Below are 26,639 nucleotides of genomic sequence, written 5' to 3'. Positions count from 1 at the left end.
AAAAAGAAAGAAAGAAAGAAAGAAAGAAAGAAAGAAAGAAAGAAAAAGAAAGAAAGAAAGAAAGAAAGAAAGAAATTGAAAGGAGGGAGGGAGGAAGGTGGAGAAAAAGAAATAAAGGAAGGAAGGAAGGAAGGAAGGAAGAAAGAAAGAAAGAAAGAAAGAAAAATAATAAATAAATAAATAAATGAAAGAAAGAAAGAAAGAAAGAAAGAAAGAAAGAAAGAAAGAAAGAAATTGAAAGGAGGGAGGAAGGTGGAGAAAAAGAAATAAAGGAAGGAAGGAAGGAAGGAAGGAAGGAAGGAAGAAAGAAAGAAAGAAAGAAAGAAAGAAAGAAAGAAAGAAAGAAAGAAGAAAGAAAGAAATTGAAAGGAGGGAGGGAGGAAGGTGGAGAAAAGGAAATAAAGGAAGGAAGGAAGGAAGGAAGGAAGAAAGAAAGAAAGAGAAAGAAAGAAAGAAAGAAAGAAAGAAAGAAAGAGAGAGAGAGAAAGAAAGAAAGAAAGAAAGAAAGAAAGAAAGAAAGAAAGAAAGAAAGAAAGAAAGAAAGAAAGAAAGAAAGAAATTGAAAGGAGGGAGGGAGGAAGGTGGAGAAAAAGAAATAAAGGAAGGAAGGAAGGAAGGAAGGAAGGAAGGAAGGAAGGAAGGAAGGAAGGAAGGAAGGAAGGAAGGAAGAAAAAGAAAGAAAGAAAGAAAGAAAGAAAGAAAGAAAGAAAGAAAGAAAGAAAGAAAGAAAGAAAGAAAGAAAGAAAGAAAGAAAGAAAGAAAGAAAGAAAGAAAGAAAGAAAGAATTGCAGTCCTCTTTGGTTCAGACAGACAGGCAGGCAGGCAGGATTATATATTTCCCCCACAATTTGCAAGGGCACCTCCCCACTTTTAACCATTATTCTGAGGCCTAATGGACAGGAAGCTAATTTTAAAAGATTGCCAAATATTGAGTTTCATCTGGTATATTTAAAAAAAAATCAGTGGCAGTTTGCCATAGACTTGGCCTCTGGCGCCACCTAGAGGCGAAGATTTCAGCCGCAACCCTTTAATCTATAAATCCCAGTTGAGGAAAATGGTGCTTGAAATCATTGGCGTTATTCATGCAACCGTTTGTGTGGAGCAAAGGATCACGGGCATTCCCTAACTAGTGTTTCTCAATGTGGGCCACTTTAAGGCTTGCAGACTTCAACTCCCAGAATTCCCCATGTTGCCTGGGAAATTCTGGGCGTTGAAACCTACAAGTCTTAAAGTTGCCAAGTTTGGAGACCCCCGTCCTAAAGCAATCTGGGACCGCTGGATTATCTTTCTGTCTTTCACATCTGCAGAAATATAATCTGAGCAGGCATGCAACTGGAAGAACCATTTGTCTGAAATGCTACAGGGTTTCCTGCCTGAGCAGGGGGTTGGACTAGAAGACCTCCAAGGTCCCTTCCAGCTATTCTATTCTATTCTGTTATTTTCTATTCTATATATTTTCTATTCTATATTTCCGGGATATTTGCAGGACCGTCTGCTGCCGGGGACGACTTCCCATCGCCTAGTGCGCTCACACAGGGAGGGCCTCCTCAGGGTGCCGTCGGCTAGACAGTGTCAGCTGGCGACCCCCAGGGGGAGGGCCTTCTCTGTGGGAGCACCAGCCCTATGGAATCAGCTCCCCCTTGAGCTCCGGATGGCCCCGGATCTCCGGCCTTAAAACATTCCTTTTCCATCAGGCTGACCTGGACTGACGACAGGGTTTTTTAAAATGTTTTTTTTTAATTTTTAATTGTTTAGTTTAACTTATTTATTGGGGCTGTTTATTTAATTTCTTTTAACTTTTGTATTGTTGTTTTTATTGTTGTTAGCCGCCCTGAGTCCTTCCGGAGATAGGGCGGCATATAAGTCCCAAAAATAAATAAATAAATAAATAAATATTCTATTCTATTATTATTTTCTATTCTGTTCTATTATTTTATCATTTTCTATTCTTTATTCTATTCTATTATTCTTGGGTGCTTCTTCACTGGAGGTTTTTAAGAAGAGACTAGACAGTCACTTGTCTGAAATGGCATATGTTCTCCTGCTTGAGCAGGGGGCTGGACTAGAAGACCTCCAAGGTCCCTTCCACCTTCTATTCTATTCTATTCTATTCTATTCTATTCTATTCTATTCTATTCTATTCTATTCTATTCTATTCTATTCCATTATTCTATTCTATTCTATTCTATTCTATTCTATTCTATTCTATTCTATTCTATTCTATTCTATTCTATTCTATTCTATTCTATTCTATTCTATTCTATTCTATTCTATTCTATTCCATTATTCTATTCTATTCTATTCTATTCTATTCTATTCTATTCTATTCTATTCTATTCTATTCTATTCTATTCTATTCTATTCTATTCTATTCTATTCTATTCTATTCTATTCTATTCTAATTCTCTCCTTTCACCTTTATCCTGGCTCAACAATAGCAACTGTGAGAGGGATCTTGGAGTCCCAGTGGACAATCACTTAAATGTGAGCCCACCGTGTGCTGCAGCTGCCAAAAAAGCCAACACAGTGCTAGGCTGTATCAACAAGAGGGATGGCATCAACATCAGATTAAGTGTTAGTACCGCTTTATAAGGCACTGGTGAAGCCATACTTGGTACACAGCATTCAGTTCTGGTCAGCGCCATACAAAACACCATACAAAAAAGATGCTGAGATCCTAGAAAAAGCTATCAGTAACTAATCAGATTTTTCCGAGGGAAAACTAGAGTTGGTTTTGCTTCTTCAGTACCAAGATGTATATTCAGTAAAGTTTATCTTTCATGGCATCTCAAAGCCATGAAGATTCCTTAATTTTGAATTCGCTGGACGGGCAGTTGACACCGACTCATATGGATTTTTTTTAAAAAAAGTGAACATAAAGAAGGCAACACCACACTTAGAGGTTAACATTTATTTACACACCAGTGTGCAAAGTGCTGTACAGAATGGAACATTCACGCCAAGTAATATCGGTCAACCGGTTTTGAAAAGTGATCTGTCTTCAGATATTAGTCATCCTGACTTTCATTCCTCAAAATGGCACCCATGTCCTCTGCTAGCCAAAGAGGCTGGGGATGATGGGAGCTGAAGGTTAAATTAGTGGTGGGCACAGCTTGGAGAATGTGGCCATGACGTCTTTGTTGCTTCAAGAAATTTCACCATTTCTTCTACCGATAGAAGACTGGACCAGTTGAAGGAAGAAAGTCCTACCTTGTCTGTCCGTTGTACACAATTTGGGCCCCGCCGTACATTTGGAAATAAAATATAAGCCAGGGAGGTCCTGATAGGAAATAAAAGTTTCTTGTTTCCATGCCAGGAGTGTTTGGAGAAGTCAGACTTTCTACAAATCGGGGTTTAGTGAAAAGCTTAGGTTGGTTTATCAACGGCTTAATGCCGTGTTTCAAACCCTTGGCTGCTCTTAAGATGTGTGGGCTTCAATTCCCAGAATTCCTCAGGCAGCACGGCTGGCTGAGGAATGCTGGGACTTGAAGTCCACATATAGATAGTCCTTGACTTACAACCACTTGTTTAGCGACCGTTCAAAATTACAATGGCAGTGGAAAAAAACGATTTATGACTGTTTTTCACACTTACGGCCTCCGCAGCAAAAGTCATGGCCACGTGATCGAAATTCAAACACTGAAAGATCGGTTGCTTTTTATCAACCACACGTTGATAGGGCAAGTCCCTTGTGTTTAAAGAAATAGCAAATCCCTCTGCCTTCTCCCATGGATGATGTTCCCTACTTGGGTCATGAAACGTCTGCAAGAAAACCACCAAGCTTAGGGAGCAACAAGGACCCCACAGTCCTCCTCCTCCTCCTCCTCCTCTCCACAAACCCCCCTCCCTTCTAGCACTGATGACATTCCCTAGTTCGGTCATGAAACGTCTGCAAGAAAACCACCCAGCTCAGAGAACACCAAGGACCCCACCGTCCTCCTCCTCCTCTCCACAAACCCCACTCCCTTCTAGCACTGATGATGTTCCCTAGTTGGGTCATGAAACGTCTGCAAGAAATCAACCAACCTCAGAGAGCACCAAGGACCCCACCGTCCTCCTCCTCCCTCCCCTTCTCCTCTTCCTCCTCCTCCCCTTTTCCTTCTGCTCCACTCTGCAAACTCCACTCCCTTCTAGCTCTGATGATGTTACCTAGTTGGGTAATAAAACATCTGCAAGGAATCAAGCAAGCTCAAGGACCCCACAGTTCTCCTCCTCCTCCTTTCCACAAACCCCACTCCCTTCCAGCACTGATGACGTTACCTAGTTGCAGGGATTATTTTTTTTTGACATAGAACGCTCAGAACGGACTTCCGGCACCTTTTTTTGGATGGAACCTTGTAGGGTAGGCAAGGAGGGTTGTATGACATGTGTGAGTTCCGGCACCTTTTTCTTTTACAAAAAAAGCACTGCCTAGTTGTATAATGAAACATCTGCAAGAAAGCAACCAAGCTCAAGGACCCCACAGTTCTCCTCCTCCTCCTCCTCCTCCTCCTTTCCACAAACCCCCCCTCCCTTTCAGCACTGATGTTATAACCTAAGTTGGTAGTGAAAAGTCTGGAAGAAAACAAGATAGCTCAGAGATCACCAAGGACCTCATACTGAATTAAAGGGCTTTGGACCGTTTTATCTGACCAGGTGCACAATTGTGGGGTTGTTTTTTTTGGCGGACACCAAACAAATGATCCTTCTGGTCACCACCCATGATGTTAAACTTTTACTCATGCTTTTGTACCTGGCGCCCATTCAATGTACGCCTTGTGTAAGTCTTGTTGGGCTGCATAATCTGCAATGGGGTGGGCACCTACAGTACCTAAAGTAGCTACAATAGTGGCCAAAATTGTGGAACCCTTTTGGGAAAAGTGTAATTTTTGAGGTTTGATGGCTAATAACACCACTCTCTCTCTCTTTTCTGTTTTTTGGAGTAGTACCACAAAATTATATATCAATGGAAAGATCATTTAATCAAGAATGCAATGCAACAAAGTTTGTTCAATTATCAGTACTGTATTCTGTGAAAAGTGATAGCCAAATAGCCGGAAAAAGGAAGCACAACTTGCTCAGGTTGATCTCAGGTAGTTCTCCTTCATCCGATTGTAGCCAATGAGCGCGCGTGTTGAGAGAGCCAATCGGGTGTCATCTTGCTTTGGCAGTGAGCCAATCAGATCACAGTAGGGTTCAGTTATTGACGTCACATATTGAAGCTGAGAGGAAGGACATTTGTCAGTGTGTTATTGTGATCGCTATCAAGTCGATTGGGGTTTTTGTGTGTGTGTGTGTTCTTTCATTTAGCAAGCTTGTAAAACCTAATAAAATTAAAGCAACGGTGCAAAGAGTTGACTGGTTGCCCAGAAAGCCATGTAAAATAGTATTATTAAGTGAACGAGGCTACAGTTATAAAGAAATTGGAAGGAAAAATTGATGGAAACTTAACCAAAGGTGGCATTTCTACTGTACACTTTTCCCAAAAGATTTCCATAATTTTGGCCACTCCTGTAGTATGCTTTGGAAACAGAGAAGCCACTTTCAGGCACCAGAGGGCGCTCAAACCATTCTTCTTTCTTCTTCTTCTTCTTCTTCTTCTTCTTCTTCTTCTTCTTCTTCTTCTTCTTCTTCTTCTTCTTCTTCTTCTTCTTCTTCTTCTTCTTCTTCTTCTTCTTCTTCTTCTTCTTCTTCTTCTTCTTCTTCTCCTTCTCCTCCTCCTCTTTCTTCTTGTGCCATATCCGTTATCGGACGTTGGCGATCAGACTGACGATCCTGTTTTTATCAGCAGCCTCATGAAAAAGTGCTGCTGAGTTTTGTCCCAAGCGGTCCCTTAGATTTTGAAGCCATGATGTTCTTCTTCTGCCTAGACCTGGTTTGCCTACAGTCTTTCCCTGGGGGATTAAACGGAGTACGCCGTATTTTTCTGGGTGTCGCATCCCATGTCCGAAATATTCTAACTTTCGTTTTTTTAAAAAATTGTTTTGATGATTTCCCTCGGCTTGCCCAGGCGGCTTATCACCTCCTCGTTTCTGATCTTGTCCACCCAGCTTATACATAACAGCTGCATCTGAAAGGCTAATTTAATTAATCTCTTCATGTGGCCTTCAGGCAGAGACCAACTCTCTACCCCACAGAGCAGGATAGAAAAAAAAATATAACATCTGACAAACCTGATTTTCAATCTTAGGCTTCTGTCGACGTAAGCTCAAACCATTTAGAAAACCCCAATTTTTACCGCAGGTGCGAACTAAGCCCAGCTGGGCTGTTTCCAAATATATAGGACAAGGGGCAATAAGTGAAAAGCTGGCATGGCAGAGAACGCTTAGGAAATCTGCGGAACGCACGAGCTTTTCGGGCAAAGAAGAAAACGTCTGTATTATTTTAATGTGCTGTATACTTTTTTTTGCATCTAATACCTACCTAGGCTTTATACAGAATGACAAGAACTGCTTAGGCAAGGTATGAAAAGAGAGTCATGAAAAGGAGCTCGGGTTAAGGGTTGGGTTAAGAATTAGAAAGGCTTAGGGATAGGATTAGGGCTAGGGTTAAAATTAGGGTTTGGGTTAAAATTAGGGTTAGGGATATGATTATGATTAGGGATTAATGTTAAGGGTTAGGGTTAGAGTTAAGGATTAAGGGTTAAAAGTTAAGGGTTGGGGTTAGGGATTAGGATTAAAGTTTCGGGTTAAAAGGTAAGGGTTAGGGTTAAGAGTCAGAAAGACTTAAGGATTAGGGGTTACGGTTAAAATTAGGGTTAGGGTTAAAATTAGGGTTAGGATTAAAATTAGAGTGAGGGTTGAAATTAGGGTTAGGGATAAGGTTAGGGATAGGATTATGATTATGGTTAGGGATTAATGTTAAGGGTTAGGGTTAGAGTTAAGGATTAAGGGTTAAAAGTTAAGGGTTGGGGTTAGGGATTAGGATTAAAGTTTCGGGTTAAAAGGTAAGGGTTAGGGTTATGAGTCAGAAAGGCTTAAGGATAGGATTAGGGTTAAAATTAGGGTTAGGATTAAAATTAGGGTGAGGGTTGAAATTAGGGTTAGGGTTAAGGTTAGGGGTAGGATTATGATTAGGGATTAATGTTAAGGGTTAGGGTTAGAGTTAAGGGTTAAAAGTTAAGGGTTAGGGTTAGGGATTAGGATTAAGGTTTTGGGTTAAAAGTTAAGGGTTAGGGTTAAGAGTTAGAAAGGCAGGGATAGGATTAGGGATAAAATCAGGGTTAAGATTAGAGTTAAGGCTAGGGTTAGGGTTAGGGATTAATGTTAAGGGTTAGTGTTAGGGTTAGAAAGGGTTAGGGTTAGAGCTAAGATTACAGTTAGAGTTAGGATTAGAATTAGGATTAGGATTACCCTAATCCTAATCCTAACCCTAACTCTTTATTGAAAAGATGTGTATGGAAATGAAACGAGAAATGCAAAATAAAATACAGGACTTTCTTACTGAAAAAAGAAACCCAACAGAAAAAGACTAATTTTTTTTTTAATCCCATTTATATCCCGCCCCTTTCCGAAGACTCAGGGCGGCTTACAATCTAAAGCACAAATCAATGTGCTTAGCAATATTGCCCTCCTGGTTGCCACAACGAAAGCCAGACTGGCATTTTAGCAGGAGGATCTTATACTTGGCCTGTTTGCCTTTTGGCATGACACAGGAGGCCCAGTAGGTGTGTGAAATATTAAATGTTTCCTACTTTGCCGGGCGTTCTACATGTTGTGATTCAGGGTCAGCCTGTGGGTTCGGCAGTTGGGTCGGACGACTCAGAGGAGGAGGGGGGTGTTGAAGACCTTGCTGAGGGGGTTGAAGATCTTGCTGATGAGAGCCCTCAGCCAGGCCCCTCCCACTTGGTCACCATGGAGACCCAGCTGTGTGAGCCTGACAGTGTGGATGAAGATGACCCACAGCTGGCCCTGTTCAAGGACGCCCGACGCAGGAGGCAGTCAATTAGGAGTAAACAGAGGAAGGCAATGGGGCTTCTCGGAAGGAGGCAGAGAGAAGCCACGCCCTGAACTCTATATAAGGGGAATGTGTGGGGAGGGCTGGTTTGCTGAAGGCAACCGCTCGGATGGTTCATGTTTCTTAAAGCTCCTGTTTCTTGGTTCGTGTCTTGTTTGTTTTTGTAGCTATAAATTTGGCAGGCGTAATTCCAGCCTCTTGCCAGTTGTAAAGGGGTTGTCCCTGCCTTTTCTGCAGGGCCGGTAGCAGGCTGGTACAGAACACTACAAAATGCCTAATTTTACGCATTGAGGATAACATATATTGGTGCATCATCCATCCCGGCCAGCTGTTTTCGAAACAGGTGTGACTTACCGGTATTTGATATTTTTTTTAAAACCTGTTGGGCTGTTTCTTACAGACCAGCTTTGCAACGGTCTAAAATTACACAAGCCGCTTTTGGTAAATTTGAAAGACTAGACTTGCATCTTCTCTTCCTTGGGGTGCGGGGGGGGGGGGAATGCAGAAGCTGTCCCCAAGCCTCTTTGCTGATCTGAAATGTAATTTTCTCCTTGCAATCTTGCCTGGCGGCGAGCACTCCACCCTGGTGCAAAGCATCATGGGGCCTGAAGTCCATTGCTGTCTTCCCATGCGTCCAACCAATTGAAGAGAGGTCCAACCTAGGAGAAATTTCCTGACAGCGAGAACAATGAATCAATGGAACCGCTTGCCACCAGACGTTGGAGGGGCTCCATCACTGGAAGCTTTGTCCGAAGGTCGCAAAAGGGCATCACGTGACCATCGTAAATATGAGCCAGTTGCCAAGTGACTGAATTTTAATTGCATGGCCATGGGGATGTTGCAGTGGGTGTGGAGAACGGTCATTTTTTTCCCCCAGCGCCGTTGTAACTTTGAACCATCACTAAATGAAGGGTTGTAAGTCAAGTTACGGGTGCTCCATCACTGGAGGCTTTCAAAAAGAGACTGTCTGAAATGGCATAGGATCTCCTGCTTGAGCAAGGGGTTGGACTAGAAGACCTCCAGGGTCCCTTCCAACTCTGCCTTTCTGTTCTTATCAAGGAGAGAAGCAACCTTGAACTAAGGAGGAATTTCCTGACCATGAGAAGAATTAACCAGTGGAACTACCTGCCTCCAGAAGCTGTGGGTGTTCCGTCCCTGCAGGTTTTAAAGAAGAGATTGGACATTTGCCATTTGTCCAGAATTGTGTTGGGTCTCCTGCTTGAGAAGGGGGCTGGACTAGAAGATCTCCAAAGTCCCTTGCAACTCTGTTATTCTGTTATCGAGCAATCCGACTCAGAGGAATCGTATGCTGGCCAGTGCTGTTATGCCCCTTCGCGGCCGCTGGATGGTCTGATCATCATCCGTGTGGCTTTTAATGAGTATCCTGGTCCCTGGAAGTAATGCCAGCGGACGCCGTTCAGTTTCCGGATGTTGTGCCGAGCTGGATAATAAATACCGTTGAGATTGGATTGGCCACAGGCGTCAAACCACCAGCCTGTTGATGGAAGGATTAGAAAAAGTCAGTCCTGGGTCATACCTAACAAGGATTGACATCTTCAAATTAACGATCAGCTAGTTAGAGAACCCCCTTCATGGATTACTGCCTTGTCGTGGCGAAGGGGCTTGCGTAATTCAATGAAGCTATGAGCTATGCCGTGCAGGGCCACCCAAGACGGACAGGTCATAGCAGAGAGTTCTGACAAAACGTGATCCACTGGAGAAGGAAATGGCAACCCACTCCAGTATCTTTGCCATGAAAACCCTATGGACAGTACCAAAAGGCAAAACGATATGACGCTGGAAGATGAGCCCCTCAGGTCGGAAGGCGTCCAATATGCTACTGGGGAAGAGCAGAGGGCTAGTACTAGTAGCGCCAGAAAGAATGAAGCGACTGGGCCAAAGCCGAAAGGACGCTCAGCTGTGGATGTGTCTGGTGGTGAAAGGAAAGTCCGATGCTGTAAAGATTCTTTCTCCATAGGAACCTGGAATGTAAGATCCATGAATCAAGGAAAGCTGGACGTGGTCAAACAAGAGATGACAAGACTGAACATCGACATCTTAGGTATCAGCGAACTAAAATGGACAGGAATGGGTGAATTTAATTCAGATGACCATCAGGTATACTACTGCGGGCAAGAATCCCTCAGAAGAAATGGAGTAGCCTTCATAGTCAATAAAAAAGTAGGAAAAGCAATACTGGGATACAACCCTCAAAATGACAGAATGATCTCAGTTCGAATCCAAGGCAAACCATTCAATATCACAGTAGTCCAGGTCTATGCCCCAACCACCAGTGCTGAAGAGGATGAAATTGACCGGTTCTATGAAGCCTTACAGCACCTTATAGAACTAACACCCAAAAATGATGTCCTTATCATCATGGGGGATTGGAATGCTAAAGTAGGAAGCCAAAAGATAACTGGAATAACAGGCAAGTTTGGCCTTGGAGTACAAAATGAAGCAGGGCACAGGCTGATAGAATTTTGTCAAGAGAATACGATGGTCATAGCAAACACTCTTTTCCAACAACCCAAGAGACGGCTTTACACATGGACATCACCAGACGGTCAACACAGAAATCAGATTGACTATATGCTCTGCAGCCAAAGATGGAGAAGCTCTATACAGTCAGTAAAAACAAGACCAGGAGCTGACTGTGGCTCAGACCATGAGCTTCTTGTTGCAAAGTTTAGGCTTAAATTAAAGAAAGTAGGGAAAAGCGCTAGGCCAGTCAGGTATGAATTAAATCATATCCCTGTTGAATATACAGTAGAGGTGACAAATAGATTTAAGGAATTAGATCTGATAGACAGAGTGCCTGAAGAACTATGGACAGAGGTTCGCAACATTGTACAACAGGTAGCAACCAAAACCATCCCAAAGAAAAAGAAATGCAAGAAAGCAAAATGGCTGTCTGAGGAAGCTTTGCAAATAGCTGAGGAAAGGAGGGAAGCGAAAGGCAAGGGAGAAAAAGAAAGATATGCCCAATTAAATGCAGAATTCCAAAGAATAGCTAGAAGAGATAAGAATGCCTTCTTAAATGAACAATGCAAAGAAATAGAAAAAAACAATAGAATAGGGAGGACCAGAGAGCTTTTCAAGAAAATTGGAGAGATGAAGGGAACGTTCCATGCAAAAATGGGCATGATAAAGGACCAAAATGGCAGGGACCTAACAGAGGCAGAAGAGATTAAGAAGAGGTGGCAAAATTACACAGAAGAACTATACAAGAATGAGCTTAATGTCCCTGATAATCACAATGAGGTGGTCACTGACCTCGAGCCAGACATCCTAGAATGTGAAGTGAAGTGGGCCTTAGAAAAGCTGAGCAACAACAAAGCTAGTGGAGGTGACAGTATTCCAGCTGAGCTATTCAAAATCTTAAAAGACGATGCAGTAAAAGTGCTACACTCAATTTGCCAGCAAATTTGGAAAACTCAACAGTGGCCACAGGATTGGAAAAGATCAGTTTACATTCCAATTCCAAAGAAAGGCAGTGCCAAAGAATGTTCAAACTATCGCACCATTGCACTCATTTCTCATGCTAGTAAAGTTATGCTTAAAATTCTACAAGCTAGACTCCAGCAGTATGTGGATCGAGAACTACCAGAAGTACAGGCAGGATTTCGAAGAGGCAGAGGAACTAGAGATCAAATTGCTAACATACGCTGGATCATGGAGAAAGCTAGAGAGTTCCAGAAAAACATCTACTTCTGCTTCATTGACTATGCTAAAGCCTTTGATTGTGTGGATCATAACAAACTCTGGCAAGTTCTTAAAGAGATGGGCATACCAGACCATCTTATTTGTCTCTTGAGAAACCTATATGTAGGCCAAGAAGCAACAGTGAGAACTGGACACGGAACCACTGATTGGTTCAAAATTGGGAAAGGAGTCCGGCAAGGCTGTATACTGTCGCCTTGCCTATTTAACTTATATGCAGAGCACATCATGAGAAAGGCAGGGCTAGATGAATCAAAAGTTGGAATTAAGATTGCCGGAAGAAACATCAACAACCTAAGATATGCAGATGATACCACTCTAATGGCAGAAAGTGAAGAGGAACTAAAGAGCCTCTTGTTGCGAGTGAAGAAGGAGAGTGCAAAATGTGGGTTGAAACTAAACATTAAGAAAACCAAGATCATGGCATCTGGCCCTCTCAATTCCTGGCAAATAGATGGGGAAGAAATGGAGGTAGTGACAGATTTTATTTTCCTGGGCTCCAAGATCACTGCAGATGGGGACTGTAGCCAAGAAATTAAAAGACGCTTGCTCCTGGGGAGGAAAGCCATGGCAAATCTAGACAGCACACTAAAAAGCAGAGACATCACCCTGTCAACAAAAGTGCGTATAGTCAAGGCTATGGTCTTCCCAGTTGCAATGTATGGCAGTGAAAGCTGGACCATAAGAAAGGCTGAGCGCCAAAGAATTGAAGCCTTTGAACTATGGTGCTGGAGAAGACTCCTGCGAGTCCCTTGGACTGCAAGGCGATCAAACCGGTCAGTCCTAGAGGAGATCAACCCTGACTGCTCTTTAGAAGGCCAGATCCTGAAGCTAAAACTCAAATACTTTGGCCATCTAATGAGAAGGAAGGACTCACTGGAGAAGAGCCTAATGCTGGGAAAGATTGAGGGCAATAGAAGAAGGGGACGACAGAGAATGAGGTGGCTGGATGGAGTCACTGAAGCAGTAGGCGTGAGCTTAAATGGACTCCAGAAGATGGTAGAGGACAGGAAGGCCTGGAGGAACATTGTCCATAGGGTCGCGATGGGTCGGACACGACTTCGCAACTAACAACAACAAGTTAGAGAACTGGTTTGTGATCACGCCAAGAAGTTATAATAATTCCGCTTTGTATCGCATTACTGAGGCCACACTGGGAATCCTGCAGCTGCCTTTGGTCGCCACGACGTAAAAAAGAGGTTGAGACTCTGGAAAGAGTGCAGAGAAGAGCAACAAAGATGATCAAGGGACCGGAGGCTAAAACATACGAAGAACGGTTGCTGGAATTGGATAAAACCCTAGTGAGGCCACAGCTGGAATACTGCAGCCAAGTTTGGTCACCATATCACAAAAAAGACGTTGAGACTTTGGAAAAAGTGCAGAGAAGAGCAACTAAGATGATCCAAGGCCTGGAGACCAAAACATATGAAGAACGGATGCGGGATTTGGGTCTGGCTAGTCTAAAGAAAAATAGAGGAGACGTGATAACAGCATTCCAGTATCTGAGGGGCTGCCACAAAGAAGAGTTATTCTCCAAAGCTCCAGAGGGAAGGACAAGAAACAATGGATGGAAACTACTCAAAGAGAGAAGCAACCTGGAATTAAGGAGAAACTTCCTGACAGTGAGGACAATTAACCAGTGGAACAGCTTGCCACCAGAAATCGTGGGCGCTCCATCAATGGAGGTTTTTAAGAACAGACTGGACAGTCACCTGTCTGAGATGATATAGGTTGTCCTGTTTGAGCAGGGGGCTGGACTAGAAGACCTCCAAGGTCCCTTTCAGATTCTATTCTATTCTATTCTATTCTATTCTATTCTATTCTATTCTATTCTATTCTATTCTATTCTATTCTATTCTATTCTATTCTATTCTATTCTATTATTATTTTTTCTGTTCTGTTCTGTTCTGTTCTGTTCTATTGCATTCTCAGAGTCACCTGAGTGGGGCAAATGGGTGTGGAGCCTTCTTGGCTGCAGGATGTTTTTCTGCCCTGGGTCCCTTCACTGTTGAATGGTGACCCTGAGGACACAGGTAAGCCTCCAAGTGGCCTCAAGGACTCTCTAAAAGGATGCAAACGACCGGCTGTCTGCAAGGAGTATAAATCCTTCCATTCCCCACCCTCCAGTCAGAACCCGAAGAAGCTTCTCGGGTGAGAAGCGAAACCTCTTCAAAGAAAAAACGAGGAAGTCCAGCGGCCTCCTGACCAAAATCACTTTTGGGACAACCCTGACCTGGGTGGCCGAGAACCCCCATGGACGGTGCTGTTGTAAGTTCGAACCATCCCTAAACGAATGCCCGTTAAGCCAAGGACTAGGCGTGATGACCCTGCAGGGTTTTTTGAACCCCTCTGAAGGGCAGCCCGCCCATTTCAAAGGACCCCCTCCCCCGCTCCTCCTGCATCCCATAACTTTTTCTCTCCGGGACCAGGTCTCTCCCCCCACCCTCCTCCTCCTCCTCCTCGCCAGAGCACACTCACCTCCAGAGAGCATCTGGGCGCATTTGCACAGGCAGTTGTCGTTGTCGGAGTCCCAGGTGCTGAAGGAGGTTCCTTGGAGAGGCAGGGCGCTTTGGAGACCGGCCGAGCCCTTGTAGCCTCGGAGAGCCAGCCTGGAACAAAGGAGCAGAGCCCGGAGGAGCAGAAGGTTAAAAACTCTCCTGATCGGGACCACAGACTTCTGCCGAAGCAGACAAAGATTGCAACACGGCACAGAAGCGGCGCTCGAGTGGGGTCCTTGGGATTGTCTGGGACACCACACATCCTCTTCACGACCTATATATATTTGGAGAAGCTCTTCTCCAAAGCGCCCGAAGGCAGGAGAAGAAGCAATGGATGGAAACTAGTCAAGGAGAGAAGCAACCTGGAACTAAGGAGAAACTTCCTGACAGAACAATTAACCAGTGGAACAACCTGCCTCCAGAAGTGGTGAATGCTCCAACACTGGAAGATTTTAAGAAGAGACTGGACAGCCATTTGTCTGGAATGGTATATTGTTTCCTGCCTGAGCAGTGGGTTGGACTAGATGACCTCCAAGGTCCCTTCCAACATTATTATTATTATCATTATCATTATTATTATTATTATTATTATTATTATTATTATTATTATTATTATTATTATTATTATTATTCACACACATATATTTATGTATATGTATATGTTTATAGCATATGTATATGTGTGTTAGGTGTGTGTATGGGTAGATATATGCTTTCTTTGTAGAGCAGGCAGCAGAATTTCATTTTTAACATGGGCCAATGTGCCCACAGTAAAAAATATCAATAAAGGTTATGCCATCCTATCTTACATCTATCTTATATCTTAGATCTATTATATCTTATATCTTTTATATCTTATATCTATCTATCTTATCTATCTTTTATATCTTATATCTTTTATATCTTATATCTTATATATAATATATCTTTTATATCTTTTATTTATTATCATATATCTTATGTATCTTATATCTTTTATATCTTATATATATCTTATATCTTTTATATCTTATATCTTTTATATCTCATATCATATATATCTTTTATATCTTTTATCTTATACAGTATATCTTATATCTTTTATATCTTATATGTTACCTTACCTTACCTTATCTCTTCCCATTTCTGGCTGATACTCAAGAATCAACGAAGACGCCAGTATTTTTCACAAGAGCTACTAACAATATATAACAGAATAACAAAGTTGGAAATAATGTTGGAGGTCTTCTATCTAGTCCAACCCCTTGATATAGGGAAACCCTATATCATTTCAGACAAATGGCTGTCCAGTCTCTTCTTAAAAGCCTCCAGTGATGGAGCACCCACAACTTCTGGAGGCAGGTTGTTCCACTGGTTAATTGTTCTCACTCTCAGGAAATTTCTCCTTAGTTCCAGGTTGCTTCTTTCCTTGATGAGTTTCCATCCATTGCTTCTTGTCCTGCCTTCAGGCGCTTTGGAGAATAGCTTGACTCCCTCTTCTTTGGGGCAGCCCCTGAGATATTGGAAGACTGCTAGCATGTCACCCCTGGTCCTGCTCTTCATTAAACTATATATATCCAATTCCTGCAACCATTATTCGTATGTTTTAGCCTCCAGTCTCCTAATCATCTTTGTTGCTCTTCTCTGCACAATTTCTAGAGTCTCAACATCTTTTTTACATCGTGGTGACCAAAACTGGATGCAGTATTCCAGGTGTGGCCTTACCAAGGCATTGTAAAGTGGTATTAACACTCCACGTGATCTTCATTATGTCCCTCTGTTAATGCAGCCTAGCACTGTGTTGGCTTTTTTGGCAGCTGCAGCACACGGCTGGCTCATGTTTAAATGATTGTCCACTAGGACTCCAAGATCCCTCTCACAGTTACTACTATTGAGCAAGGAACCACCTATACTATACCTGTGCATTTTATTTTTCCTGCCTAATGCAGAACCTTACTTTTTTCACCATTGAATTTCATCTTGTTAGATAGCGCCCAGTGTTCGAGTCTGTCCAAATCCTCCTGTATTTTAAGCCTATCTTCTGCAGTATTGGCTATTCCTGCCAGCTTGGTGTCGTCTGCAAATTTGATGAGTTCCCCATCTATCCCCTCGTCCAAATCGTTGATGAAGATGTTGAAGAGCACTGGGCCCAGAACAGAGCCCTGGGGCACCCCACTACACACTTCCTTCCATGTAGATGCAGTTCCATTGAGGACCACACGCTGAGTACGGCCGGTCAGCCAGCTACGAATCCATCTGGTGGTGATGCTATCTAACCCACCTTTTTCTATCTTTTCTACCTCATAGGTATCTCACCTATAGCGCTGGCGCTCGTTTGCAAGCCGGAACTTGTCATATTGGGCATAAGCGCGGTTGCCTTCCCAGTCCAGAAGCTCCACCCGCAGAGCAGAGGCAGCTTGGTTGGTCAAAAGATGGATGGCCTCATTCCCTAGCCAGTATTCTCCAGCTGCAGCCCCGAAGCCCTGGGAGGGAGGAACAGAGGCAGTCAACGGGATGCGGGAGGGAAGGAGGGAGAGAAGGAAGAGGGGAGAGGGGGAAGGAAGGGAGGAAGGGGAGAGAAGGAGGGAGGAAAGAAAGGGAAAGGGAGGGAGGGAGGAAGGGAGGAAGGAGAGAGAAGGAGTGAGGAAGGGGAGTGAGGAAGGAAGGAAGGAAGAAGAGAGAGGGACGAAGGGAAGGAAGGGGACTGAAGAAGGGAAGGAGGGAGGGAGAGAAGGAGGGAGGGAGGAGGGCAGATAGGGAGGGAGGAAAGAAGTGGAGGAAGGAAGGGAGAGAAGAGAGGGAGGGAAGGAAAGAAGGGGAGGGAGGAAAGAAGGAAGGAAGGAAAGAAGGAAGAAAGGAAGGAAGGAAGGAAGGAAGGAAGGAAGGAAGGAAGGAAGGAAGGAAGGAAGGAAGGAAAGAAGGAAGGAAGGAAGGAAGGAAGGAAGGAAGGGAGGGAGGGAGGGAGGGAGGGAGGAAGGAAGGAAGGAAAGAAGGAAGGAAGGAAAGAAGGAAGGAAGGAAGGAAAGAAGGAAGGAAGGAAGGAAGGGAGGGAGGGAGGGAGGGAGGAAGGAAGGAGGGAAAGAAGGAAAGAAGGAAGGAAGGAAAGAAGGAAGGAAGGAAGGAAGGAAGGAAGGAAGGAAGGAAGGAAGGAAGGAAGGAAGGAAGGAAGGAAGGAAGGAAATCTTTTCTTAAAAGCGCCCAGCAACGCTCGTCCTGCCCTCTGGTGCTTTGGAGGGTAAACCAGTCCCCTGTGACAGACCCTCAAATATTGGTGATGCTCTCAGGTTTCCCCTGAGCACTGATAACGGATGCCGTCCCTCTGTTGATGCAGCCCAGAACTGCACTGGCTTTTTTTTTTTTTGGTAGCTGCAGCACACGGCCGGCTCATATTTAAGTAATGGTCCAGCTGGACACCTGCATCCCTTACTTTGAGCAGGTTTCCCTGACACCGGGCCTTCAGTGAGTGCATTTCTTCCAAGAACTTTGGACCCATCTGGACATCACCATGGTAACTGGAAAGCAGCAGCAGCCCACCTGTTTATACTCTTTCCAGCTTTTTTGGAAGCTGATGCTGCCGTTGACCCGGCGTTGAATCACGGTCCAGCCCCCTCCGTCGGTTTCCATGTCGCAGAAGGCCTGGAAAGGTAGAAAGAGAGAACAATAAATGTCTAGATTCTCAGTCGTCCAAGTCAGGATTGTCCCAAAGGTGCTTTTTCAGGAGGCAACTGGACTTTCTTTGTTTTTTTCTTTGAAGAGGTTTCGCTTCTCATCCCAGAAGCTTCCTCAGGTTCTGACCGGATGGTTGGGAAGGGAAGGATTTATACTCCTTACAGACAGCTTCTCATTTGCATCCTTTTAGAGAGTCGTCGAGGCCACCTGGAGGTTTATTAACTGTGTCCTCAGGGTCACCTGAGTGGTGCAAACGGGCGTGGAGCCTTCTTGGAACCGCTGAAAGGACCGTGTGGTAGACTGGAGATAGAGGGTGTCGTGTCCCTCCCCGTCTGTTGAGGGGGAGGGCTGTTCAATTTTGACCTAGATGGCTTCTCGGATCCCTCTTTCAAACCAGAATTCCTCTCCGTCCAAAAATGTGGACTTTGCTGTCTTCGAAAGAGCGGCCTGTGTCTTTCAAAGGCAGACGGACCGCGGAATCTTGTCCTGGTGGCTTTGTTCTCCTACGTTGTGCCCTGCGCTTCTGAAGTGGTTGTTTCGTTTCCCCCAATGTGCAGATCAGTACACGGATGAGAAGCGAAACGTCTTCAAAAGAAAACAAGGAGGTCCAGTTGCCTCCTGAAAAAGCACCTTTGGGATAAGGAGCGATAAAGGGAGATAAAAAAAAAACACCAAACAAGCCAAGAATAAAATCAGCAGCTTGAAATTTATAGGATGGTCAACAGGAACTTTGACCAATTGCTGGAAAGGACCTATATTTTCATCTTGGTTAGAAATACCCAGTTTTCGATATTTTTTTCCAAAATATCAGGAATTATGGGTACTCTGTGGAGTGATGGAGAGAGAGAGAAGCAACAATATTCCTTATACAGGTAGTCCTTCATTTACAATAGATCTATCTATCTATCTATCTATCTATCTATCTATCTATCTATCTATCTATCTATCTTTTTTTCGATATCTATCATCTATTATCTACCTATCTAAGAGCAACTAAGATGATCAAAGTCGAGCAATGGCTGCAGAACTTGGGTTTGGCTACCCACCCACCCCTCTCTCCCTCCCTCCCTCCCTCCCTCCCTCTCTCCACCCATCCATCCAACCACCCACCCACCCACCCATCCATCCCGATCGACTGACTGACCGATCAACTGGACCCATCTAATCTTTGGGTCAACGGACCTTTTTGGGTTCGGTCAGATTGTTAATCTGGAGGGTGTAGACCCCACTGAGGTTGAATCCAGACTGAAGGACGTCCGTGCAGTCCTGGAACAGCCGGTCTTCTTTTTTCAGAAGAACTGTTGAGGGAAAAAGAAGCTCTCTGCAGATTTTGGGATCAAAGAAGGGGAGCATCCGTCTTATTTAAACAAGAAGATGAGAGGGGGTGGGTGTGGGTGTGTTTGAAACTATTTTGAGGTGGCGTTATCAATTAAATAAATGAAATAAAATAAATAATAAAACATAGTAACATAAAATAAATAAAATAAATAAAATGAAATAATAAATTAAATAAAAATAAAATAATAAATAATAAATAAAATAAAATAAAAAACAAAATAAAATAACAAAATAAAAAAATAAAATAAAATAATAAACAAAATAAAAAATAAAATAAAAATAAAATAAAAAATAAAATAAAATAAAAAATAGAATAATAAAAAATAATAAAAGAAAATAAAAGAAAAGAAAAATAATAAAATAAAAGAAAATAAATAAAATAAAAAATCAAATAATAAATAATAAAATAAAATAAAATAAAAAATAAAAAATAAAAATAAAAATAAATAAAATAAAATAAAGTAAAATAAAATAAAAAATAAAATAAAATAAAATAAAATAAAATAAATAAAATAAAATAAAATAATAAAATAAAATAAAATAAAATAAAATAAAAAAATAAAAAATAAAAATAAATAAAAATAAATAAAATAAAATAAAAATAAAATAAAAAATGAAATAAAATAAAAAAACAAAATAAAATAAAATAAAAATAATATAAATATTATAAACAAAATAAAATAAAAAATAAAATAAAATAAAATAAAAAAATAAAATAAAAAATAAAAAATAATAAAATAAAATAAAAATAATAAAATAAAAAATAATAAAATAAAATAAAAATAATAAAATAATAAAATAAAATAAAATAAAATAAAATAAAAAAATAAAATAAAATAAAATAAAATAAAATAAAATAAAATAAAATAAAATAAAATAAAATAAAATAAAATAAAATAAAATAATAAAATAAAATAAAATAAAATAAAATAAAATAAAATAAAATAATAAAATAAAATAAAATAAAATAAAATAATCTCCTTGGATGTTGCAGGAGCTACCTTTTCCCTGGGAGACGAGGGAGACCAAATTCTGGACCGATTCCAAGAGCTGCAGCTGCTGTTGCTGGAGGAGGCTGGCGTTGCTGCTGGCGACATGGAGGGACTTCTCCAGACCTTCGATGGTGTTGCTCTGGTGACTCACCAGCTGCTGGAGTTGGTCCTTCTCGGTCCGAATGTCCTCCAGTTCCTTCAAGTGCTTCCTTTCCATCTGCTGGACTCGGGTTTCTAAGATGCTGCGGAGACGGGAAGATGGTCACAGCAGGAGCTGAGAAGCTCCACTCCAGGGGTCTCCAAACCAGCAGGGCTGAGGAATTCTGGGAGTTGAAGTGCACAAGCCTTAAAGTTGCCAAGTTTGGAGACCCCTGGTCTAGCCTAATGGAGAGAAGGACGAGGAGTGACGTGATAGCAGTCTTCCAATATCTAAGGGTCTGCCACAAGGAGGAGTGGGGTGTGTCAACCTATCCTCCAAAGCCCCTGAAGGCAGGACAAAAACCAACGGATGGACACTAAATCAAGGAGAGAAGCAACCTGGAACTAAGGAGAAACTTCCTGACAGTGAGGACAATTAACCAGTGGAACTGCTTGCCTCCAGAAGTTGTGTGTGCTCCATCCCTGGAGGTTTGCAAGGAGAGATTGGACAGCCATTTGTCCAGAATGCGATAGGCTTTCTTTCTTGAGCAAGGGGTTGGACTAGATGACCTCCAAGGTCCCTTTCAGCTCTGTTATTACTCTGTTATTATTAAGTGAGTTTTGCCCCATTTTATGACCTTTCTTGCCACAGTTGTTAAGTGAGTAACACGGTTAAGTGAATCTGGATTCCCCATTGACTTTGCTTGCCAGACAGTTGCAAAACAGGATCACGTGACCCGGGACACTGCAACCGTCACAAGTACATGCCAGTTGCCAAGTGTCTGAATTTTGGGATGCTGCAACAGTTGTAAATGTGAAAAACGGTCATGTTATTTTTTCAGTACTGTGATAACTTTGGAAAAATCATTAAATGAATGAATGAATGAATGAATGAATGAATGAATGAATGATAGATACATACATACATACATACATACATACATACATGATAGATAATAGATTATAGAGAGATGATAGAGAGATGATAGATAGATATGATAGAAGATACATACATACATACATACATGATAAATAGAGATATAGATAGAGGGATGATAGAAATAGATGATAGATAGATAGATAGATAGATAGATAGATAGATAGATAGATAGATAGATACATATAAATAGAGATAGAGATGATATAGATGATAGATAGATGCAGTGCTTTTTTTGTAAAAGAAAAAGGTGCCAGAACTCACACATGTCATGCAACCCGCCTTGCCTACCCTACAAGGTTCCATCCAAAAAAGGTGCCGGAACTCCGTTCTGAGCGTTCTATGAGGAAAAAAGCCCTGGATAGATGATAGATGATAGATATGATAGAAAATACATACATACATACATGATAAATATAGATATAGATGATAGAGAGATGATAGATAGATAGATAGATAGATAGATAGATAGATAGATAGATAGATATGGATACAAAGATAGATGGATATGGATAGATAGGTAGGTAGGTAGGTAGGTAGGTAGGTAGGGAGTTAGGTAGGGAGAGAGAGAGAGAGAGAGAGAGAGAGAGACAGACAGACAGACAGACAGACAGACAGACAGATTTTCGGGATGGCTTCTAGAATGTATATACTTGTGAAGACGCTTGGAATTGAGTTGAATTTTCCACACTTCCATCCCTCCTGTTTTTGCAAATATTTCCAATATGGTGAAGATCACAGTTTATGCTGACCAGCTGGCTCTGCAATCCTTGGGAGAAGATGGCCGTTGTTAAGTGCAAAGCACGATTTGACTTCTTCACAGGGCCTCCAGCCTGTGCCAGAAAAAATTTCTGGAAAGCTACCACGGGATGGGGATCTTGTTGTGCCAAGAGAGGGGAAGGTCAGCCACGGAGGCCAAGGTCTCTCGCGAGTGTCATTTGATCGAGAATTCAACCCACCCCACCCCACCCCCCAGAGGATTTCAGCGGCCTTATTTTCGTTTCCTTAAACAAACACACTTCTGATTGCAAAGAAGACAGCCTTTCCAGCTCATTGCCAAGCCGTAACGAACTGCTGGGCGATGAACAAAATACGGGTTTTTCGGGTGGTTTGAATCTACGTATCTCTGAGGGAGGGGACCTTGGAACCCACTTCCTCTTTCAAGGTATCACCGACGACGTTCACACGATACAGCTAACCAGGTTTGTTACAAACCAGCAGCTGGGTTCAGGCAATGTGCTAAACCAGATTAATCAGGGTGGTTGAGCATGTTGTAGAAGCCATCCTGAAAAGTCTGTCTGCCTGTTTCTCTCTCTCTCTCTCTCCCCCCCCTCCGCTTCCCTTCATCTATCTATCTAGTTAATCCCCTTCAGACCAACCATCAGGTAGGCAATATCCTAATCAAGACACTGCCAAAGAGCCATGAGTAAACAGCCCATCCAAAGAATCCCTAAGACCATCTCCATCCAGACAGGCAAGACGCCAGAATATAAACAGACAGCAAACAGCACTCCTCCTAACGCTGATGATCTTACCTAGTTTGGCAATGAAATGTCTGCAAGAAAACAAGCAAGCTCAGAGAGCACCAGGGACCCCACAGAGCTTTCCTCCTCCTCCTCCTCCTCCTCCTCCTCTGAAACCCATTCTTTCTAGCACTGATGATATTACCTATTTAGGTCATGAAATGTCTGTAAGTAAACCACCGTCCTCCTCCTCCTCCTAGCACTGATGATCTTACCTAGGTGGGTAATGAAACGTCTGCAAGAAAACCACCCAGCTCAGAGAGCACCAAGGACCCACAGTCCTTTCTTCTTCTTCCTCCTCCTCCTCCTCCTCCTCCTCCTCTCTCCTCCTCCCTCCCTTTCCTCCTCCCTCCTCCTCCTCCCCCTCCTTCTCTCCACACACTCACCTAGCACTGATGATGTTACCTAGTTGGGTAATGAAACGTCTGCAAGAAAACCACCAACCTCAAAGAGCATCAAGGACCCACAGTCCTTTCTTCCTCCTCCTCCTCCTCCTCCTCCTCCTCCTCCTCCTCCTCTTCCTCCTCCTCCTCCTCCTCTCTGCATCTCTCCACACACTCACCTAGCACTGATGATGTTACCTAGCTGGGTCATGAAATGTCTGCAAGAAAACCACCCAGCTCAGAGAGCACCAAGGACCCACAGTCCTTTCCTTTCCTCCTCCTCCTCCTCCTCCTCCTCCTCCTCCTCCTCCTCCCCTCCATCTCTCCACACACTCACCTAGCACTGATGATGTTACCTAGTTGGGTAATGAAACGTCTGCAAGAAAACCACGAAGATCAAAGAGCATCAAGGACCCCACAGTCCTTCTGCTCTTCCTCCTCCTCCTCCTCCTCTCCCCCTCCTCCTCATGTCCACACACCCCACTCCCTTCTACCACTGACAACGTCATCTAGTTTGGGTTATGAAACGTCTGCTGGAAAACCACCCAGCTCAGAGAGCCCTCATTTCAACCCTGAGCTGCAAAGATCTTCTTTCCTGGCTACCTGTATTTCCTTTGGCCAGGGGCTCACCTGTTCTGATCCTGGAGTTTGTGAATCTCGTTCGTCTGCATCAGCAGCTGCCGTTCCAACTTGTTTGTGGACAGGGAATTCTCCAGGAGTTGTATTTCGATCCGGGAGGTTGGTTCAGGACCTAGAAATAATTATAATAATAATAATAATAATAATAATAATAATAATAATAATAATAATAATAATAATAATAATAATAATAATAATAATAATAATAATAATAATAATAATTATTATTATTATTATTATTATTTATTTATTTATTTATTTATTACATTTATATACCGCCCTTTCCCGAAGGACTCAGGGCGGTTTACAGGGTAATAATAATAATAATAATAATAATAATAATAATAATAATAATCAATAATAAACAATAATAATAATAAACAATAATAATAATGATAAGAAGAAGAAGAATAAAGTTGGAAGGGATCATGGAGGTCATCTAGTCCATCCCCATGCTCAGGCAGGAAACCCTATACCATTTCAGACAAATGGAGCGCAAGGATGCCAAGATCAGGCTTGGAAACTTGGAAACCTCTGGAAACTTCTTGGAAACTTCTGTGCGGTTTCGCCCAGAGCGAAACCGCACAGAAGGGAGACAAAAGAGCGTCTTTACGCAGGGAGTCCTTGACTTACGACCAAAATGGGGGTCCAAAATTTTAGGCCGCTAAGTTTGTTCGGTGAATTTTGTCTGATTTTACGACCTTCCTTGCCACAGTGATTCAGTTAGCAAGACGGTCGTTAGGTAACTCCGGCTTCCCTCATCGACTTGGCTTGTTGGGAAGTCACAAAAGGGGATCGTGTAACCCGGGGATGCTGCGACCGTCATAAATACGAGTCGGTTGCCACGCGTCCAAATTTCAATTACGTTGACTGCGGGGATGCTGGAAAGGGCCCGTCAGCGTGAAAAAAGGGGTCAAAGCTCCCTTTTCCCGGTGTGGCTATAACTTTGAAGGGTCACTAGATGAACTGTTATAAGTCGAGGATTACCTGTGCAGACTCAGGACTGACTCCACCAGGCATTATAAAGCATGCAGACTCAGCAGTCCCGGAAAGTGAAAAAATGGAAGTCAACTCCAAGTTATAGTGGGAGGAGCCTAACAGCCCCTACGTAGGACACACAGACAGAAGATGAGCAGAGGACATCCGTGAAGCCCACATAGCAGTGGGAAGACGGGATGAAACCTCCTTAGTTGCACAACATGTGGATAGATTTAATTAACTGTGGTTTCAACTGGGGAGCTGGCAGCATATTAGACCGAGCCAAGCGCAAAAATGCTAGTGAATCTCTCTAAGGTGAAATAGTCTTCCTCTTCCTCCTCCTCCTCCCCACATATCCCCCTCCCTTCTAGTACTGATGATGTTAGCTAGCAGGGTCATGAGATATCTTCAAGAAAAAAAACCCAGCTCAGAGAGCACCAAGGACCCCACAGTCCTCCTCCTCCTCCCTTCTTGCACTGATGATGTTACCTAGTTGGGTCCTGAAATGTTTGCAAGAAAACAGCCCAGGTCAGGTAGCTCCCAGGACCTCACACTCCTCTTCCTCTCCCCCTCCTCCCTTCTAGCAGTGATGATGTTCCCTAGTTGGGTTATGAAACGTCTGCAAGGAAACCGCCAAGCTCAGAAAGCATCAAGGACCCCACAGTCCTCCTCCTCCTCTTCCTCCTCCTCCTTATAACAATCAATTGCCAATTAATTCTGTTCCATCATCATTGGCGTCCTTCAGTCTCGAGAGACTATGGTATCGTGCTCTGGGAAGGGGTCCTATACAGCGTTTGGTGTGGCTGAAAAGGCCAATTCGAGAGTGGCATTGAGGGCAGATACAACCTGTCCCCTGTCCAGCCCCCAAATTTCGCTGGTTCCGGGACTGCTTCTTTGCCTCAGCTTGCCGCACAAGTCTCTCTTCGAATTGGAGAAGGCCAGTGCTTTTTTTGTAAAAGAAAAAGGTGCCGGAACTCACACATGTCATACAAACCGCCTTGCCTAGCCTACAAGGTTCCATCCAAAAAAAGGGTGCCGGAACTCCGTTCTGAGCGTTCTGTGACAAAAAAAGCCCTGGAGAAGGCCATGCTGCGTCTTTAGCCTCCAAGCCGAACGATCAGAGGTCAAGGCTTCCCAGCTGTTAATGTCCATTCCCAAGGCCTTTAGATCCCTCTTGCCGATATCCTTATTGTTGTGTAGTGAGTTCTTCACGCAGGAAAGGAGAGGAGGCAAGTGAGTTCAGCAAAGCTCATGGTTTATTGCTTGCAGGATCTGAACTGAGAATTGGGTTGCAGCTTGCAGCAATTTATAGCCTGGCCCCTAGGCGGCAGCCAATAGGTTTAAAGTAACCCATTGCCGCCTAGGGGCAGCCAATAGCAGCACTGGAGACCTGGAGTCTGGGTTGCTGGAGAGCCTTAGCTGCTCCAGCTTACCACCTGGTGTTACACTTGAGCCCAATAAATAACACTTATATCGCAGCTCTGGTCTCCCTCTGGGGCACTTTCCCTGCACTAGTTCTCCATACAGGAGATTTTAAATATATAATAATAATAATAATAATAATAATAATAATAATAATAATAATAATAATAATAATAATAATAATAATAATAATAATAATAATAATAATAATAATAAGAAGAAGAAGAAGAAGAAGAAGAAGAAGAAGAAGAAGAAGAAGAAGAAGAAGAAGAAGAAGAAGAAGAAGAAGAAGAAGAAGAAGAAGAAGAAGAAGAAGAAGAAGAAGAAGAAGAAGAAGAAGAAGAAGAAGTAGTTGGAAGGGACCTTGGAGGTCATCTAGTCCAACCTCCTGCTCAGGCAGGAAACCCCTATACCATTTCAGGCAAATGGCTGTCCAGTCTCTTCTTAAAAACCTCCAGTGTTGGAGCATTCACCACCTCTGGAGG

At 42.8% G+C, this 26,639-nt stretch overlaps 1 protein-coding gene across 1 annotated transcript in view; it reads right to left on the bottom strand.

Annotated features, from left to right (window-relative positions):
* Positions 1 to 8,545: 8,545 nt before the first annotated feature.
* The window catches only part of ANGPT4 (angiopoietin 4), a 39,590-nt gene continuing 21,496 nt past the window's right edge, over positions 8,546 to 26,639 (bottom strand). Inside the window, 8 exon segments of the mRNA XM_081323883.1 lie at positions 8,546 to 9,430; positions 14,137 to 14,267; positions 16,452 to 16,618; positions 17,670 to 17,771; positions 18,987 to 19,102; positions 20,144 to 20,376; positions 23,746 to 23,857; positions 23,860 to 23,866. Of these exon segments, the coding sequence (XP_081180009.1) occupies positions 9,258 to 9,430; positions 14,137 to 14,267; positions 16,452 to 16,618; positions 17,670 to 17,771; positions 18,987 to 19,102; positions 20,144 to 20,376; positions 23,746 to 23,857; positions 23,860 to 23,866 (1,041 nt within the window). The 3' untranslated portion in view covers positions 8,546 to 9,257.

This window comes from Vipera berus (genome assembly GCF_964194415.1).
Source record: "Vipera berus genome assembly, chromosome: 3".
NCBI classification, from domain to species: domain Eukaryota; kingdom Metazoa; phylum Chordata; class Lepidosauria; order Squamata; family Viperidae; genus Vipera; species Vipera berus.
The sequence above is the reverse complement of the archived record's forward strand: the minus strand, read 5'-3'. Positions and strand labels throughout refer to the sequence as shown.